At 38.9% G+C, this 18,751-nt stretch overlaps 2 protein-coding genes across 3 annotated transcripts in view; one reads left to right on the top strand and one right to left on the bottom strand.

The window, feature by feature from the left end:
* The window catches only part of LOC134816361 (dystrophin-like), a 32,585-nt gene extending 32,188 nt beyond the window's left edge, over positions 1-397 (bottom strand). For both annotated transcript variants that reach the window (XM_063825175.1, XM_063825174.1), the window contains exons 1-2: positions 278-397; positions 1-128 (exon numbers count right to left, since the gene is read on the bottom strand). In XM_063825175.1, coding sequence (XP_063681245.1) covers positions 1-128; positions 278-368 — 219 coding nt within the window. In that variant the 5' untranslated portion in view covers positions 369-397. The remainder of the gene's footprint in view (positions 129-277) is intronic.
* A 14,253-nt stretch (positions 398-14,650) lies between these two features.
* LOC134817442 (uncharacterized) lies at positions 14,651-17,833 on the top strand. Its single transcript, XM_063826583.1, has one exon. It carries the CDS (start codon positions 14,651-14,653, stop codon positions 17,831-17,833), a length of 3,183 nt encoding a protein of 1,060 aa, XP_063682653.1.
* Positions 17,834-18,751: the final 918 nt, after the last annotated feature.

Here is an 18,751-nt window from a genome sequence, read left to right as displayed (position 1 = left end):
CTGTGCAACAGCCTGGAGAAGGGACGTAACAACAGAGCTAATCTCAGCTGGTTGCAATACTAAGTTAGGGTTCTCAAGACAGTGTTCTTCTACCACTGTCTTCCACATATCTGTAGTTACATGACACACTGAAATAGGGATAAAATCTCTTAAATTGATAGTTTCTATTCCCTCTAGGTCATCCATCATGTTGTGTCATTCAAAAATGAATTTTGAGAAATTAATAACCAAAAACATGGTAAATTTTCGATTTCAGATGTTTTGCCTTTAAACTCACGTCTAGTTTTCTTCTGAATGTATCTAAGTTTCATAGCAATCCTGTACACCCCATAGGGAATGTAGTTGAAGTCCGCTAAACTCCCCAGCATATGTTGCAAAGGGTCGGTTATGAATACCATATCCTGCGTATGAATAGAAATACATGACTAAACAGATTCTAGTATCTACAACGAAAACAAAAGTGTGATAAAATATTGGAAACACTTGCAAGTTAAACAGTTATTTATGTAATATTAATAAATAATAATAAATAATAAATACAACATTTATAAACCGCCTTATAGCTAAATCATATAACTCGATATAATTTAATCCTGGAGATAAACTCCAGTGCTTTCTAAAGCGGCTCTTACATTAACTGAGCTTAGTTTAATTGAAAATTAGACATGACAAGTTCATTTTACCTATGTAAATGCAAAATCAATCAAATGCTAGAGAAAAGAAGTATGTTTTAAGTTTGGTCTTGAAAGATGTAACTGACTCAGCTGATCTTATGTCGTATGGCAAGGAATTAAATACTTTAACTGCACAGTGACTAAAAGCTTTCTCTGTGTTTACATAGTTAGGAGAGGGCGGAAAACTAAGGTAAAAATAATCATTATCAAGACGTACATTTTTAAAACTTTGCTGCCTAGGAGATATCAACTCTTTTAAGTAAGGAGGAGCTATATTATTTAAACACTTGTAGGCAAGTAGGGCAATCTTAAAATCTATTCTAAATCTAACTGGTAGAAAATGAACTTTCTTGGACAAATTCTTAGGTGAAATGTCCTGGGACAGTCCTTCTCAAGAAGACAAAGGCACATCTTCTAATTATGAATTTGTGGAATGTCAATTACACAAAATTCAAAACCATTTTACTGAAGAGAAAAGGTCATCCAAGCAATATATACAGATAATTTCAGTAATGGTCATTGTCCAACCATAAGGTTAGACACTCTTACCAATACACAAACCAATTGGTTAAGTAATAATAATAATAATTCTATACAGTTACATAATTGAAACAATTATGGCCCCTTATTATTGGTTAAGTAAACAAAACGGTAACAATATAAATCTGAGCCGCATTCATAAAACCCCTTTGTTATAAAACATGCATTCCATTCGCAATTAAATATACAGGCTTATTCAAACAATATACATATAATATAGCAATGACCCTATATAAAAATTCTTTAAAAATGGTATAAATTTTAAAAACTGAGATAAAAAATAAAACCCTTAGAATAATATATAACAAATTCACATCAAAACAAAAAGCAGTTTAGGCCCCATCCAACAAGCACTCCATGACCTTTTAGGGTTTAGGAGTGTTGATCAGGTTAAGGTCCAAATCACTTATTGCCGTAGGTGGAAGAGTTCTGGTACCTCTGTAGAGATAATGCCTAAATATGGCACGGCAAGGAAATTAACAGAAAGATACTTGGCGGTGGCTACAAATATGCAAGTAATACAAACACGCAACAGTGTATTAGACAACATGTCATTGTAAGCTAATTGAAGTTCTCATCGATTCACGATCCACTATTCTGAACTGTCTGGATCAATAATAAGAAGTATCAAAGAAAAATTGGAAGCGGGCTGGTAAAAGACATAAAAGCAGCCTTTGGGTGCATGTTTCAATTGTAAGACTAACTAACGCAGATATGATACTGGTGTGGTTGCCACTCAACATATCCAACCAAGTGAACTCAGTGAAGCACATCCTTAACTGAATAAATCCCGAACTAAAGAGATCCACTGAAACACCTTATTGATGACCAATTGAAATCAGGCACTCAGCGCACTAACTGGAAAGGTAAAGATGTATTTCATTTTTCTTATTGTGGAAATCGTTCGATACTTCCAGAACACTTCACTATGAGGATCTAAAAATCATAAAATAACCATGAGCAGAAAAAAACTCCACCACCTATCAATAAAAGGATGGTCCAGCTTCAGTAAATCAGTGATGAAACATTTACAGTGAACAGCTTTGCAATCGACCATAAAACAGCCATACCAGCTGGAAGGGTATACAGAGCACCTAAAGTGAGCGCCACAAAGCACAAGTTTCCGCCCAAAACAACAAGGCAACTGAACCTTGGTTTTCTAAGCTATTCTATCCGACAACATATTGAATGAATTTCTACACCGCTTCCAAAAGCAGAAATTTGATTCCCACTGTGTATTTGTATGGCGAGGGCTCAAATTTCACTTCACCCTGTACTGACTGTCCAGATGTACAACAGATAAAAGGAACAAAATGAGTGAGCTAGTCTTGAAAGACCACCCTTTCCACAACATCAAAAACCAAGGCTATGGTGGTAACTCAATGTGGATATCATGGAGCAGACTTCGTGAGTGTCTTTGATCTAGCCACTGGAAATAACAAAGGATGCTGAAAATTCCTTCGAAATAGAGATAACAACTTTTAACAGTTTATTATAATTCCAACAACCAAACTAAACCATCCCTATGATTTGCGCGGGTTCAATGTTTGGACCGGACAAGCATATATGTTCAGGGTGACAAATTTCATTTTATGATTTAATGGAAATATATCTTATATGATATTCTATCTACTTGCCTGCTAGCGTATGATAAACCAGCGACAACGTTAACTAAAATTGTGATCACAATCTAATGCCTCGCCCCTTCAGGAGGATGATATAGTGACCCGGGTAGGGAACAGCAAAGAGAGCTACAACGCCCGAATTAGCGAGGGAGAGGTGCAGAGGAACCGACACAGAGTAGCAGAGATAAACCACTTCTTGGAGAACATTCGAGACGAACTGGAACAGTATGAGAACCTAGACAGATAGGCTGGGAGGTACTGAGGGGACTGTTTCAGGGTCTCTCAGGAGATCAGATTTGAGGGTGAGATTTGAGAGAACGTTTTGAACGGCACCTCGTTAGGGTTCAGAGGGAGGGAAGATTGGAAGTAAAGTTCCCTTAGTGTTAGAGGTGCAGAACAGTCAACCAGATTAAGACTTTAGAAATAGAAGTGAAAAGATCCCTGCGTCGATAAAACCGAAGACGTTTCATTTCTTGGGTTACAGTTTTACCACTTTTTACTGCTCGCAGTTGCGAAACTGTGAGAATTTTCATAAAACGTTATAGTCACTGTTATAGTTAATTTTGATGATGTACATGATTTATGAGTATGTAAATTTTCTTCGACACAGCATTATGTCTGGAATTTAATTAATGAATTTTTATTGAACTGAATAAAACAGCAGAATAACTAATAACTATAAATCCAACATTTTTAAATAACTTGAAAGGACCAAGTTCCCCAATGTTCCTCTTGGTGGAAAAACGTTTTTAACGATACGATTTAAGAACAGTTCGCAAAAAACTGAACAACTCTTTTAGTTCCTGAGATAGGGCCTAACCAGTTACTGTTAGGGTTTTTGGGATCAAGCGATTTTTTGAATTTTTAACTGATCTCTTTTATCAACGTCCAAAATTCCTCTTCACGTAGAATAAAACTGGCAAGGGCCCTCTAGGAAGAATCCCAGCATCCAAATTTTGAGTCTTGTTAAATTGTTAATTCTATCATGTAAAATCATGATAGACTCTTAGATGTCTCTTAGCTCAAAGACTAATCAATTATAATATAATTATTAATAACGATTTGAGGAGCTCTCTTTGTAAGATAGGGTTCCGAATGAGCTACTTTTCTCTTTGATCCGCCCTTCAATGACGTCACATTTCCCAAACAACCCTCTCTACCTCTCTCTCTATATCTCTCTGATCAGTCTAATCTCTCTCAATATGACAGTTGGGAATAGCCCGACCCAGTCACATTACACTGTTTTCTATCTACTGTACTGTCACGTCCTAGCTAAAATTTATAAACAACAACAACAATGGCGAACTTAGCAAGCTAGGATCGAGGGGCCGATCTCCTTTTCTTTTGCGGTGTGGCCACGGTCCTTTCGGTACAGATTTCCCTGCAACATATGCGGGATGCAGCCCCAGGCATATGCACTCGCCTCGTGTTATTTTCGCAGCTCTAATGAAAGCCACAACCATTCACACCATGGTTTGGTGAGTGACGGCTGCCCATCAATTTTGAAATTTTGGCCCAACTGGGATTCGAACTCGCAACGTCAGGGCCAGTAGACAAGCAGATTTATTCAAAGGAAATACAAATGTTAAGCAAAACAGGCATCGAAATGAATACGGGTAAACCGCCCCTAAAATGTCAGCCACCCCTAAAACGCCACTCTTGATTGAATAGATCCCATCTTCTTAGAAAGTATCTTACCTAATCATTTGTAACTCCTAAACATACAAAAATATCATTCAGACCCTGCCACATCCTGAAATTGAATCTAAATGATGCCATAAGGCCATTATTTTCACTTTGTACGAATTTTTTACTTTTGAAAAAAAGCGCACAATTTTATAAATCTGGAATTCATTAATATTAACTCAGTTTTGGTCTAGGATAGTGATATTTACATATTTTAGCAACTTTGTACATATGACTGGAGATATGGAAAGTTATACATTACTCAATATTACTACCCTCCCCTAAAATGTCAACTGGCCGCCCCCTAAAATGTCATTTTATCAGATTCTGGCTTTGAGACTACAAGCACCATAAAATGGAGGTACCAGCCTATTAAACATCATATTTAGCATCTAATGGTAATATTGGAAAGCTTTGGCAGCTCAAGGAATTAGTTTTATTTTATTAATTGCAATAAACATCCCCTAAAATGTCTAATTATCCCCCCTAAAATGTCATTTTAACCTGATCAAATTACTCAGGCTTTTCCTAAGATGCAATGCATACTCACATTTCGTTAATTTAGTTGATGTTAATAATTAACAAGTGCCAAAACAAGAGCTATTATCGCACACCATGCGAACAAAATACAAATTTGACATTTTAGGGGAGAAAAAATGACATTTTAGGGGAGAAAAAAATGACATTTTAGGGGGCATATCATAGGTTTACCATAAACTAGTAAGTACCAAAAACCGTAGTTTTTGACATTCAATTTTGCTAAAAGCAGTCAAATCTAGTCTATAGAGAAGGTCAGATCGATTACTGGGTTGGCTTAGTTAACTACAGGTCACTAAAATTGCCAAAATGCAGGATGATGTTAAAAATCCCAAAAAATGCAATTAAAACATGCAATTTGCACAAGGTTAAAATCACATTGAATCCATTTCTTTTGTGCCAATAGTTAGTTTATAACTAGATAATCTAACTACAGGTGTAAATTTTGTTGACTGAGTTAATGTTTTGCCGTAAGTTCTGGGTATTCAAAAAAAAGTCCCCAAAATGTCACAAAAAGTAAATTGACTAAATTCCACCATTTTTTTTTTCAACAGAGAGAGAAATTCTGGTCGACACCTCTCAGAAATAGGTTATATTTGTTCCAGAAGTGGTTAAAATTAATAATTGAGCAACATTCTGAGTGCTACACAACCTGTTTTAGCTGACGTTTTAGGGGTGGTGCACGTGACATTTTAGGGGGTGATTACTGTTTTGAGGTACTTCCTTTAGTGAGTGAATGTTTTCAAGTAGCTTAATGTTTTAATAAGACAAAACAAATAGTACTAGTGACAAAAGATAAATCAGGCCTCCTGTACATTTTGTAATTATCACACATATAGAGTTGACATTTTAGGGGTGGTGTTTTAAAAGTGACTCCATTTCAACGTCAAAAAAATTGTACCTGATTTTATTTTCAAATTTCCAAATCTTCCTGGCAGGCTAGAAACAGGTTTAAATATTATTCCTAGACACTTCAGAACCTTGTAAATTTAGCCCTAACTCGGCAATCTGGGCTCAAAAAACAGGTGACGTTTTAGGGGCGGTTTACCCGTATAGAAGTATAAACTTTAAAACTCTATTACCTACTAAAATATGTCAGGCTAGAACATAAAATGGCCTGTATAGACTAAAATATTTGTTAAAATGAAATATTCTTACACATACTTTGAGATCAGGTTTCACAACAATAAAACCAGCCAAAGCACTGATTTAAAATTTTTGGTCATTCCGTTTTTGCGCTTAGTAAAAAATAAAAATGCCCTTTTAATGGGAATATTCCTGAAAAAGAGCAATTTCACTTGTCGCAAAAACGTAATGATAAAAAATGTTTGATCAGAATCATCACAATTAAATGCGACTTATAAACAACTTTTCGATCCGGATATTACACCAACCAAATTACTATTAGCCTCACATTACTTATAACCTTTACTCTTCAAAACCAAAACAAAGAAAAACAGATACAGAGAAACGTATTAACCAAGTTTATATAGTAGTAGTACTATAATAATAATCTTAGACACTAACCCAGATAACTGAGAAAGTTATATTGTCCTGGCCTTGATGATATTGAGCGTGACGTACAAGACTTGAACAGTATGCTACCGGGAAAAGTTTGAGTGTTTTGTAAGCGCTGTCTGGATCACAGTAAAGAGGCAGTCTAGTTTTAGTAATAGTGCCATTGTTATAAGTTGTTTGTGAGCTTTCATTTTTACAAGCATAGACGTAAAGATGGTAGTTATGGTTTCCGAAGGATTGATCACAGCTAACTTTTGGGGTTCTATCCTGATACAGAGTAACACTAACAGTGAACTTAGCCCCTGACATTAGATCTTGTACCGATAAATTGAATGAAATATCTTCGCCGCGGAAGCTTTGGGTCTGCAAGCTCAATACATGGCAATTTGATCGATCTTTCATGATCTTACTGATTGCGTTATATTGGGTTGGAAGAATTTGCAGCATATCCATAGCATTCTTTACATAGACCGTGTATGCTTGAACGTTCATGTTCTCCGGCGGGTGTCCTGACCAATGATGGATAGCTTTTGAGAGAATTTTTTGGACAATATCCATGTCATACGATGATTTATTGCTTGCAAGCCAAGACAGGAGACACTCTATGACACAAAACTGGTCTGATTTATCTGTAAATGCCGTAGAAAGCACAAACATTCCATCTGCATCAAGAATCTTCCAGCACGAGTAAAGACTGCCACATTCTTTCATGAATCTTAATGACTGTAGCACGGTTATTTTTTCATTAATTTTCATCTTATATCTGTTTAAATGCTTGTATTCCTTCAGTGTTATGTTGTCAAAATCTTCCATTTTCTCAAAAAGTTCTTCAAATTTAGTCCGAGAACATAGGGACATTGCATTTGAAATTTCGGGTTTTTCAAAAGAATCCAATAAAAGTTTGTAGTTGGACTGGTCTAGAAGCATATTGACCCACGGAATATAATCCGGGATAAGATCTTGGTGAAGCAGTATAGTGAGTAGTTCCTTCTTGTCTACAACTCCTGAGATAACATCGTTTATGGCACTGTCAAGGTTCTTATACCTTTCATCAGTGCTATCTGGTACGATTATTTTGGGTAGGTGTTGTCCGAAGATCAACCTACACGGTTTGTAAATCTCTTCTTTTGAGCACCTCCACTTGCCTTCAATTGCCTTGATGGCGACCATAGAACCATTGATCAACAAGCCTGCATTGTCCAAATTCCATCTATTTTCGGACATCCAATCCAAGACCTGCTTTCGAGCTCCAGGAATATCAAAAGCTACCATGAACTTGAGAATATCTTGGAAGTTTTCCTCAGTCAGACTGATTGAACCACCATAAAGAATGGTCAAACATTCTCTGACGTGTTTGTTGTCTGTAAGGAATAATTCATTGTCCTCTTTTATATACTCTCTGAGCACAGAACTATGTTGGGCTAATAACACTGCACTACATTTAATGATTTCAGATTCCGTTACAATCTGAACTGAATCATTAAATTTATCCTTTTCCAGGAAGTACGTGAAATCATTGTTGAACTCGAGCTTCACTGTCATCTCTGCAGAGCTGCAGCGGTTCCCGATTTTTCTGCCTTCAATCTAATAAAGGACGGGATTATCTGTTAGTGTTACATTTAAAGATTTAATATTTACCTGATTGTGATATAATTTTGATGTTACCACTATTTATAGCTTTATAGTGGCAACACTATGACCACCATCACATCTAGTTCTACCATCACATCTACCATGTGACCACCATCACATCTACCATATTCACAATAACTCCACAATAAACAAGTAATTTATAATTATTATTTATGATATCATACACGTTAAGAGAAGGTACTAGGTAGATAACAAAAATGACCACCCTTATAAAAATAAGATTAAAACATGGCAGTGGAGCCTATTAAGTATTACTATTGGATACGTATTACGTGATAGGTGCTCAGAATTACATTTACTCTAATGCAGCCAGTTTTAAATGAGCGAATTTATACTTTTGCACCCTTCCTCCTGCGGTACAAAAATGCGGTACAAAATTGGGAAACATTTTAACGTTTAATGTTTAAGTGACGAACTTATGCTGCATAAAGCTAATAGTTGATAGAGCTTATTTCATAATATCGTGATTGAACAAATACTTTAGACTGTCAGTGTCATGCCAGTTAAATAATTTTGAATCAGAGTTAACATTTCAGAACAGCAGAAAATGTTTAACTCGCCGCGATTTTCGAAATTTTGCTAAATTGTGACTTATGTACTTTATGGCTCAGTTTCAAAGGTACAGTCATTTTTAAAGGCACGTACCGTACGTGCTTCTCTTCTTAGGACTTACAACGTAAATTTACACACAACCCTTGAAGTTACGAGATTCGGGACGGTATTATAAACAACAATAACAACAACAACAAAAAAACAAGAGTAGATAGATAATACAAATGACTACCCTTGAAATATATTTGTTAAGAAGGAAACAACAAAAATCGTAGAAACTCAAACACAATTAAGAGTAGGAACACAATATAATCTATACTGGTTCAACATCATTCCGTGCAAATGTGTGTAATTCGATAAGCAGCTCAATGTTGTATCACATCAGCCTCTTGTAAGTTTATACATACCAGTAACGTAAATAGGAGCCCTTCATTAAGATTCATGAAAGAATGTGGCAGATCATTGATGCAAATGGAATGTTTGTGCTTTCTACGGTATTAACACTTTAACAGATAAATCAGACCGGTTTTGTGTCATATAGTGTCTACTTTCTTGGCTTGTCGCCAACAAATCATCCTATGAATATGACTTCGGATATTGTTCATACAATTTTCTCTTGGAGAAGAACAATGGTGAGACTGATGTTATTCTGATATACAACAGCTGCTAAAATTGGTTTTTAGACGAAGTCTCAGAGGCCTTAACGGCGAACACACCAAACCTGTCCACCGTAGTGGAAGAAGTAAAAAACATTTCACGCCCTTATTTGAAAAATGAAACCTCCGTCTTTAACGATTGAATATTATGTAGAATCAAGATAACTTTACTTTTGACCCAAGCTTACTACGATCACGGTACTGTGACTGATACGCCACCGAGCGTAAGTCGGATTTGTCGAAATCAATTTAAGTCCCTCCACGTGAATCTAAACAAGTTAATAAACAACATTTTCTGGATTCCCTTTTATCTGATTGTCTAGTCTGAGAACAACGTAGCGGGAGGTCCGTTCGATGTTGGTTCACTTTGAGTAGATTTTTCAGAGTATTTTTTACTGAAAGCGACGCAAAACTGTGTGCTTTCTAATTATTAGTATCAATATTAGAAAGTTAGAAGATAATCTAAATCAATAAATTAAATAATTTAGAAATTAATATGACGGATGTGCAATGTGCATGTGAAATGAAAAATGTATACGAAACAAAATGTTGTGTGCTAAATTTAAGGTTCGATAGTCAAAGGTGGTGCCTTAATGGATGCTGTCAGGCAGGACTCTCAGCTCACGTATAATGAGATCTTGATAGAATATTTGTGGATCACGTGTGCATACCGGACCCGGACCACAATTTAGGGTGCTTCTGTTTGGTGGAAATCCCAGCGTACTGGTAAAAGTAAAGTTATAAGTCCTGCTAGAAAAGTAGAAACTGAAAGAAGCTATATTCAATTTTCAATCGTTTTAAAAATCAATTGCTTCTGTAAACTTAGCTCATGGCATGTGGCTGTATTACATTTTAATCATGCAAATTAAATCACAGATGTACCATATAGAGCATAATTACAAATATCGTAAAGTTAAACCAATCCAATTTTCAAGTTTTCACACAATTTTTTCCGGCCGTTTTTGACCAATAAACACGAATTTGAATAGCAACGCTTCGTGCAGGGGAAATCTTAAACTTTCTCGATGAGTAGTCATGAAGGGCCCGACAAATTAAATTTACAGTTGAGAAATCCGTGTTGTTAGTTTTTATTTATAACGGGTTGTAAATATATCAACACACCGAAATAAAATTAAAAGTGGCGTGTTTGTTTATGTCTCCACAAAAAGCACACTCCGGCCCAAATACTCAAATATTACATTTCTGGACAGGGAAACAAATTCTGTGCCAACTCATGGCATTTATTACATTTTCTAAAACACAAATATCCAAAATAAATTTAAGTCGGCTGTGCACTGAAAATAAAAATGACCAATAACTGGGCGGATCCCTTTCTATCTAAAAGTTTTTTGTGATTTTGTGTTTGTCATCATCCACAGTCCACACGATGTCAAGTTATCGTCAATCTAGTTAAAAGAGTGCACTGCGTTTCACTGCTTAACTTACTTGCTTTAGGACTTAGGAGTGACGTGTCATTCTTAACTAGTTTGAATCAAAAGCGAGTAGCATTATGATCTTTTATACTTATAGTCCTTCCCCCGTTTCAAACGTTATACATTAATATTATATATATCCAGTTGGGCCTAGCTTGAATTCAATCCTCCACTAGTGTCGCTCTCAATATCAACCCCTTTGATAATGTATTATCTTCTTATTATCTTACTGATTAAAATTAGCACGGACGCGGTTATGAATTTTGCAAAAACAACCAAATAGCGCCCACAATATTAACAGTGAAAAATCCAAATGTGTGAAAAAGGTCTCGAATATTGACCACAATCTACGTGGTGATATAAAATGAGTGTATTAAATCATAACTTTTTATTTGTTCTCTTTCGAAGCAAATAGCTATTAATATAAATGTGTCATCTGTCATGTAACCCACTTTTCCAAGATCGGATCTTGAAAGACGGAGCCATTTATGGTCTCACTTCTCAACTGTCACAAACTATAAGTTGACAGTTGAAAGAGATACTGAGACAGGGGATCACCATACCAGTGGGAACGTACTTGACTATTAATTAATTGTGTTCTTTGACATATACTTAATGTAGCTAAAGTATATAAATAAGCAGGGTTAAAGAGCTATATTGATTACATGGTGAGATTCTTACAGAAGAGCCCCCGATTCTAAGATGAGAAGTACGGACTCGTTTAGGGGGAAAAGTACGTACTTGTACGCAACTTTGAAAAGTCCGACTCATACAACGTACGATTAAGATAGAATTTTTTTGTTTTTAATTATTATCATCGGGGCTGTTGTAAAATGTAATTATTTGCCGATGTTAAAGAAAATATGCCGTTCGCGAACAAATTAAACACACATTGGACATTACACAATTCTTAGGTAAAACAAAAATTCTACAAAATTACCAGACAATTTACTTATTGTTTAAAAGCTGTTTTGAAAACGCTCAATATAAGTCCGTAACTTGCGATTTAGAACTCTTCCATCGATTTCTAGAAGGAGAACTTTTCAGTAGAATTAAAAAGTACGTACGATACGAGTAAATTGAAAAGTCCGACTCATTCGTACTTCTCATCTTAGCCCCGATTGGTGTAATCTACTTAAATCAACAAATTTATGGACGATGATTCCGAATTACCATACGTATAATTTCCAACATATGGTCAGGGTAAAATTGTTTTCTTCTTTCGCGCAATCTGCTCGAGCCATCTACAATCTATAAAACTTGTTACAATAGTCAATCGTATAATAATAAAGGGATATTATTATTATTCACCAACAACCATCATCTGGTCTCATCAAATACCAATATCAGTATCGTTATACAAGCTTAAGTACGATCTAGATCGTTCAAGCTTGCATAACGGTACTGATATTGGTATTTGATGAGACCAGATGATGGTTATTGGTTAATAATAATAATATCCAAACCCAGCTGGGTGATATCGAATTTATGAAGAGTATAATATTTATAATTATAAAACCATATTTAAAATTAAAAGAACAGCAAATCCCTTTGAGCCCATAAGATTCAAGAATGCAAATTTTATTTCAGCCATGAAGTTATACATATGATAACATGAATATTATCTAAATAATACCTAAATTACCTAAATATTGGAGAAATTGTGAGATAAGAGCCATCATGCACAATGTAATTGTAAATTGGACAGAGCTGTAAGTGTAGCATCACCATGACCAAGGTATTGGTAACCAATGTGGATCACAAATTCAATTTTATTAAACAAAAATGTCAGTTAAACAAAAATTTCAATTTTATGCCAGACAAAACTAAATTACAAAAAAATCCTGAAATGAAGCCTAATGTGACGGAACACAGTCACATGTTGAAATGCACAACCATAATCACTGGCAAAATCCAGTAGTCGAGCTATAGTTAAATAAAACTTGCCTTCTCGGCCCAAAACTTTCCTTCTTGTTCACGAGAGAAATCAGTCTACCCAAAAACAGAATCGCAGCTAACGTTTTCGAATATACCACTGAATAGGAGTCCTGTATTTTTATGGTCGTTGAAGAAAGTTACTTAGATTTTAGAAAAATTACTTAGATTTTGAAAAAATTACTTAGATTTAAAAAAAATTACTTAGATTTTGAAAAAATTACGTACGTTTTGAAGAAAATTACGTGCGTTTGAAAAAATGTATTAATATCTAAAAAAATAGTATGGACTTCTACTTTCTTGGATATTAACCGTATACAGTTTAAATCCTTTGTTAAAGAATATTAGCCTCTGATAGAGTAGGATGGAAAAAATTGTTTTAGTTCATGTATCTGTATTTCTTTTTATTTAGGCTACCTTTAAGATGTTATATATATTTAAGATGTTCATTTATTTTCTTTTTTGTTTTGAATAACGTTATATGATACATTTTTGTTGCTAGAAGCTTGTACTGCTCTGCGGTTACTTTAACTCTTAAACTATATTCGACTTTACTTTTGATGCAGCTATCGAATATTAAAATGTTTTAAAAAATGAACTTTTGCTAATACTAGCTAAATCGACTGCAAATAAAATATTCGCGGGATTCGACGTAAGCATCGTATTATCATGTTCATGTCGTATTATCATGTTTCAGCTTTGCTGTTGAGGTTGGTGCTAGAGGTGTGGTCGCAGCAAGTTTGGAGTGTGCATCAAGGAAGATTGGTCTGACTGGGAGAGCCCTCAAGAAGTTGGTCAGAGATTGTGGGAAGGATGCAGCCCATTGTTCAAGATGGATTTATCTGCTGTCTAGGAAAAGAGAGTGGGAGATGAGAGCTGTTTGAGCTTTATGACTTCACCTAACAGCCAGAGGTGCCATAAGCTAACTCGTCGTAAATCGCGAGCTCTAGCAGGTATCCTCGGGTGATTGTCAGATCAGATGGTGGTCCAAGAGAGACTGCTGGGGCACCTGACAGGAAACCGTATCGCAATGAAAGCCCCGAATCGGTGTCAGGTTTGTGACTGAAGATTCTGATCAAGCTCAGGGTTGAGTCTACACAGTGTCGCCACTTGCCGATGCCAGTTGATGCGAGAAGACACTGATGTAAGTGGGAAGTTATGTCTAAGAAACAGCGTGTGGTTCGGGTGCCGGTTGAACGCATGTAAAAGGGAGGGTATATCCGTATTTCGCTGCTAGTGATGCAGTCCTTAGCCCGGTAGCTAAGGCTTCCCCGTTTCTCGCTCATTTGTGCTCCGATGGGCTTGTGACCTCTGCGGGGGTCAAGTGCAGGATGAGGGACATGGCTGACCAGGAGAAGGTTGTTTTTGGGAGATAGAGTAAGGTTGGTTTGGTGTTGTACCTTCGCAGTTTAACTGTATCTTTACTCTATGCTACTTTATGATACTGCTGGGATTGGCCAGCTACCGTGGGGTAAGGCCCACCTGATTTGAACAGATGCTACGCTTGGAATTGGCTTCTGGGTTGGGTTGAGATCCGTGCCTGCAGCGGTTACTGCAATAGAGAGGTGTGATGGGGTTTTAACGAGCGGAGACCTCAGTCCACATCGGTCCTGCGCCTCCTGCCTCTCTAAGGTTCCGGGAGTCCCTATTTAGGGACGAGTTGCCCGGGTGAAAAATAAAGGCTTTGTGGACACCCACCACGTCCTGCCACGAATCAGAAAAGGACTTATACAAACAGTCGAGAACTCTCGACCCCTGATTCTGATGTAGCAGAGGAGTTTAGCTGCGTGTGTGGTCGACGCTTTACAACGGAAAGGGGTAGGAACATTCATCGAGGAAGGATGAAGTGCTCTTGGGAAGGGGAGCAACCGTTAGATGTTGCATCTGTAAGTTCGGTGGAGGTACCTGGCCAGGACGATAACCACAGTGCCAGGGATATCCAGGCCCTTCTTTCAAAGAGTTCTTCTATTGACCCACCTGCCCCTAAGAAGCCCAAGGTGAAGTGGCCGGCCGCAAAGGATGAGAGGTGGGTAGAGTTTGATGTGAGTGTTAGTAAGAGAGTGAGACAGGAGCAGAAGGGGAAGCCATTCCAGGAGAAGATGGTGAGCCATTGCGACACGGTGTATGATGATGGTGTGAAATGGTTTGGGCTCGTGATTGATGGTGCAGAGTCAGGTAAAGGTCTCAGGTTTGCCAACAGGAGACAGGAGGAGATTGATAAGTTGGTCATTGAGAGGAGAGTGCTGAGGAGGAAAGCCAGGAAAGCTTGTTCCCAGTCTGTAAAGGATGGTTTCAATGCTTTGCTTAGAGGCCTGGCAGAGAAGCTGTGTAAGTTGAGAAGAGCAGAGGCAAGGAGGAAGAAGCAGAGAGAAGTGAGGAGACAGAGAGGTGGGTTTACTCGAGATCCTTTCAAGGCTATTAAAGGTATTCTTGAACCAAGCCCTGTGGGAGAGTTAAAGTGTAGTAAGGAGGAGTTAGACAACCACCTGTCTAATACGTATAGTGATGCCAGTCGGGCAGTTCCTCTTGGCGTTCTGAATGGGTTACCTGAGGCAGCTCCTAGCCCAACTGTGGGGTTTGACAGCAGGAATATAACCAAGAAGGAGTTCGAAGAGGTTGTTAAGAAAGCCAGAGGTAAGAGTTCACCTGGTAACAACGGCATCCCGTATACGGTGTACAAGAGGTGTCCAGGAATATCTCAGAACTTGTGGCATGTGCTGAGAGGAGGCTACAAGGCTGAGGAGTACCCAGACAACTGTAGGTACTTTGAAGGGATCTACATTCCTAAGGCGGATGGAGATTTTGGACCCAGCACAGGACGGCCTATATCGCTAGGAAACATTCAGGGGAAGATATACCTCGCTGTGTTGGCGAAAAGATTAACCAACTTTGTTGTCGCTAACGGGTATGTGGATCTCTCTGTGCAGAAGGGTGGAGTTCCTGGTGTACACGGATGTACAGAGCACTTTGGAGCTATGTGGGAGGTGCTCAAAGATGCTAGAGTTAAGAGAAAGGATCTGAGTGTTGTCTGGTTAGACTTGGCGAATGCTTACGGGGCTGTTCCACATTTACTTATTGTGAAAGCACTCCGCTTCTATCATATCCCCGAGAAAGTTATCAACATCGTAATCAAATACTTCTCGGAGGTTTACGGAAGATTCTCCTCTAAAACAGTGACATCAGAGTGGCAGCAGTTCGAGATAGGAATATTTATGGGCTGTGTCATCTCGGTGATCTTGTTTGTGCTATGCATGAACCTTTCTGACGAGTACTTGAAGATGAAGGTACCCAGGAGTGTCGAGTACATTAAGGATGGAACAGCTATACCACCCCTTAAGCTGTTTATGGATGATAGCTGCCTTACCACGGCTAAAATGGTAGATATGCAAACCCTGCTTGATGTTTATCAGGAGTTCGTTGTGTGGTCAAGGTTCAAGCTTAAGTCGTCTAAGTCTAGGGCACTAGTCTACCAGAAGGGAGTGACAGTGGAGTGGGTTGTAGAGAGTTCAGAAGGTAGTCAGGCGAGGTTGCAGCTTAGCGGGGAGGTGATCCCGAATGTATCTGAGAAACCAATCAAGTTTCTAGGGAGGTGGATTCGGGCAGAAGGAAAGGACAAAGCTATAATCGAGAAAACACACGAGGATCTTGTTACATACCTCAGTAGACTCGATCTTAGCTCCCTCACCGGCCTGCAGAAATGTTGGGGGTATCAGTATATGGTCCTTCCAAAGATGAAGTGGCCACTTGCCATTTATGATATCCCGATCAGCACTGTTTCTCGCTGGGAGCAAACAACTAACAGTCATCTCAGAAAATGGCTAGGAGTGGGACACACGCTTAGTAGCTCTTGCCTGTTTAGTCATTCATCCAGTGTTGCTCTCCCCATCGACAGCCTAACCGACACTTGGAAAGTAGAAAAGTGCCGTCTCTTGCAGTCATATCAAACATCTCAGGATGCTTTGATCAGAGCGGTGCAACCCCAGGTGCGGTCTGGGAGAGTTTGGAAGGCAGATGCTCAGCTTCACGAAGCTGAAAGAGACTTGGTGTGTGAGTCAGTGCGAGGTATGGTGCAACCTCTTAGTAGAGCGGGAATTGGTTTCGGTGATTGGAAGAAGCCCTGGGAGAAGATGTCAGAAAAGGAGCAGCAGAGGGAGGTGTTGGATAGGGTTAAAGAGAACATCAGGAAGGAAAGAGAGGTGCAGTTGGGTACGTTGGAGATGCAGTCCAGGTGGGGTAATTGGAGAGAGCTGGTGACAAGGACTGACATGAGCTGGCACACGCTCTTCAAGTATGGGGACTCATTAATCGGTTTTCTGCTTAGTGCTGTGTATGGCACGCTTGTTACACCAGCTTTAGCATCCAAGTGGAGCGAGGATGAGGATGGGATGTGCAAGCTGTGTGGTGACAAGTTGGGAACTGTGCCGCATATTCTGGCTGGTTGTCCTGTGGCACTAAGTCAAGGGAGATACCGATGGCGCCACGATAAGGTGCTTAAACAAATAGCAGACCAAGTGAAATTCCATTGTGAGCGGAGAGTCAACAAGAGGAAGAGCTCTTGTGTCACTCGGAAAGCCATTGAGTTTGTTCCAGCAGGAGGGAGGTTTAAGGAGGTGAAGAGGTCGAAAGTCAGTGAGTTTGGGATTCTGAGTGGGGCCACTGATTGGATAGTATTAGCAGACCTGGATGAGCAGCTGAAATTCCCGTCGGATATAGCAACGACCAGATTAAGACCAGATTTGGTTCTTTTCTCGAAAGCTTCCAAGAGAGTAATCTGGTGGGAGCTTACAGTACCATCGGAAGAGAGAATAGCTGCATCCCATGAGCTGAAGCTTGATCGGTATAACAGTCTACAAGCGGAAATACAAGCTAATGGGTGGTCATGTTTCAGCTTTGCTGTTGAGGTTGGTGCTAGAGGTGTGGTCGCAGCAAGTTTGGAGTGTGCATCAAGGAAGATTGGTCTGACTGGGAGAGCCCTCAAGAAGTTGGTCAGAGATTGTGGGAAGGATGCAGCCCATTGTTCATGATGGATTTATCTGCTGTCTAGGAAAAGAGAGTGGGAGATGAGAGCTGTTTGAGCTTTATGACTTCACCTAACAGCCAGAGGTGCCATAAGCTAACTCGTCGTAAATCGCGAGCTCTAGCAGGTATCCTCGGGTGATTGTCAGATCAGATGGTGGTCCAAGAGAGACTGCTGGGGCACCTGACAGGAAACCGTATCGCAATGAAAGCCCCGAAACGGTGTCAGGTTTGTGACTGAAGATTCTGATCAAGCTCAGGGTTGAGTCTACACAGTGTCGCCACTTGCCGATGCCAGTTGATGCGAGAAGACACTGATGTAAGTGGGAAGTTATGTCTAAGAAACAGCGTGTGGTTCGGGTGCCGGTTGAACGCATGTAAAAGGGAGGGTATATCCGTATTTCGCTGCTAGTGATGCAGTCCTTAGCCCGGTAGCTAAGGCTTCCCCGTTTCTCGCTCATTTGTGCTCCGATGGGCTTGTGACCTCTGCGGGGGTCAAGTGCAGGATGAGGGACATGGCTGACCAGGAGAAGGTTGTTTTTGGGAGATAGAGTAAGGTTGGTTTGGTGTTGTACCTTCGCAGTTTAACTGTATCTTTACTCTTAAAATTAATAAGGTAAGTTAAAGCATTTATAAGCAGACTGGAAAATTGCAATAATATAATAGCTGCAAGAATAAAAAGATTTGCGCAGTGACCTGAACGAGTGGACCTGAAAGTGAAAGCAAATATGCCCGATACGATAAATACTCAGCTGGGGCCTAAGAAGCGTTCGGGAATCATATTAGTAACTGATAACGCCATCAGCTAGGATGATGACAAAGTCCGAGAAATATAAAAGCATGATACTATTTTAGCCAGACCGCCGGGTTAGCTCCAACTATAAAACTAGTAAGCAGACTTTGCTAATTGTAGGGGAGTAGGATTC

This window comes from Bolinopsis microptera, chromosome 6 (genome assembly GCF_026151205.1).
Source record: "Bolinopsis microptera isolate Bmic1 chromosome 6, MBARI_Bmic_1.0, whole genome shotgun sequence".
Lineage (NCBI taxonomy): Eukaryota > Metazoa > Ctenophora > Tentaculata > Lobata > Bolinopsidae > Bolinopsis > Bolinopsis microptera.
Note: the sequence above shows the minus strand (reverse complement) of the source record. Positions and strands in the feature narration are given on the sequence as shown.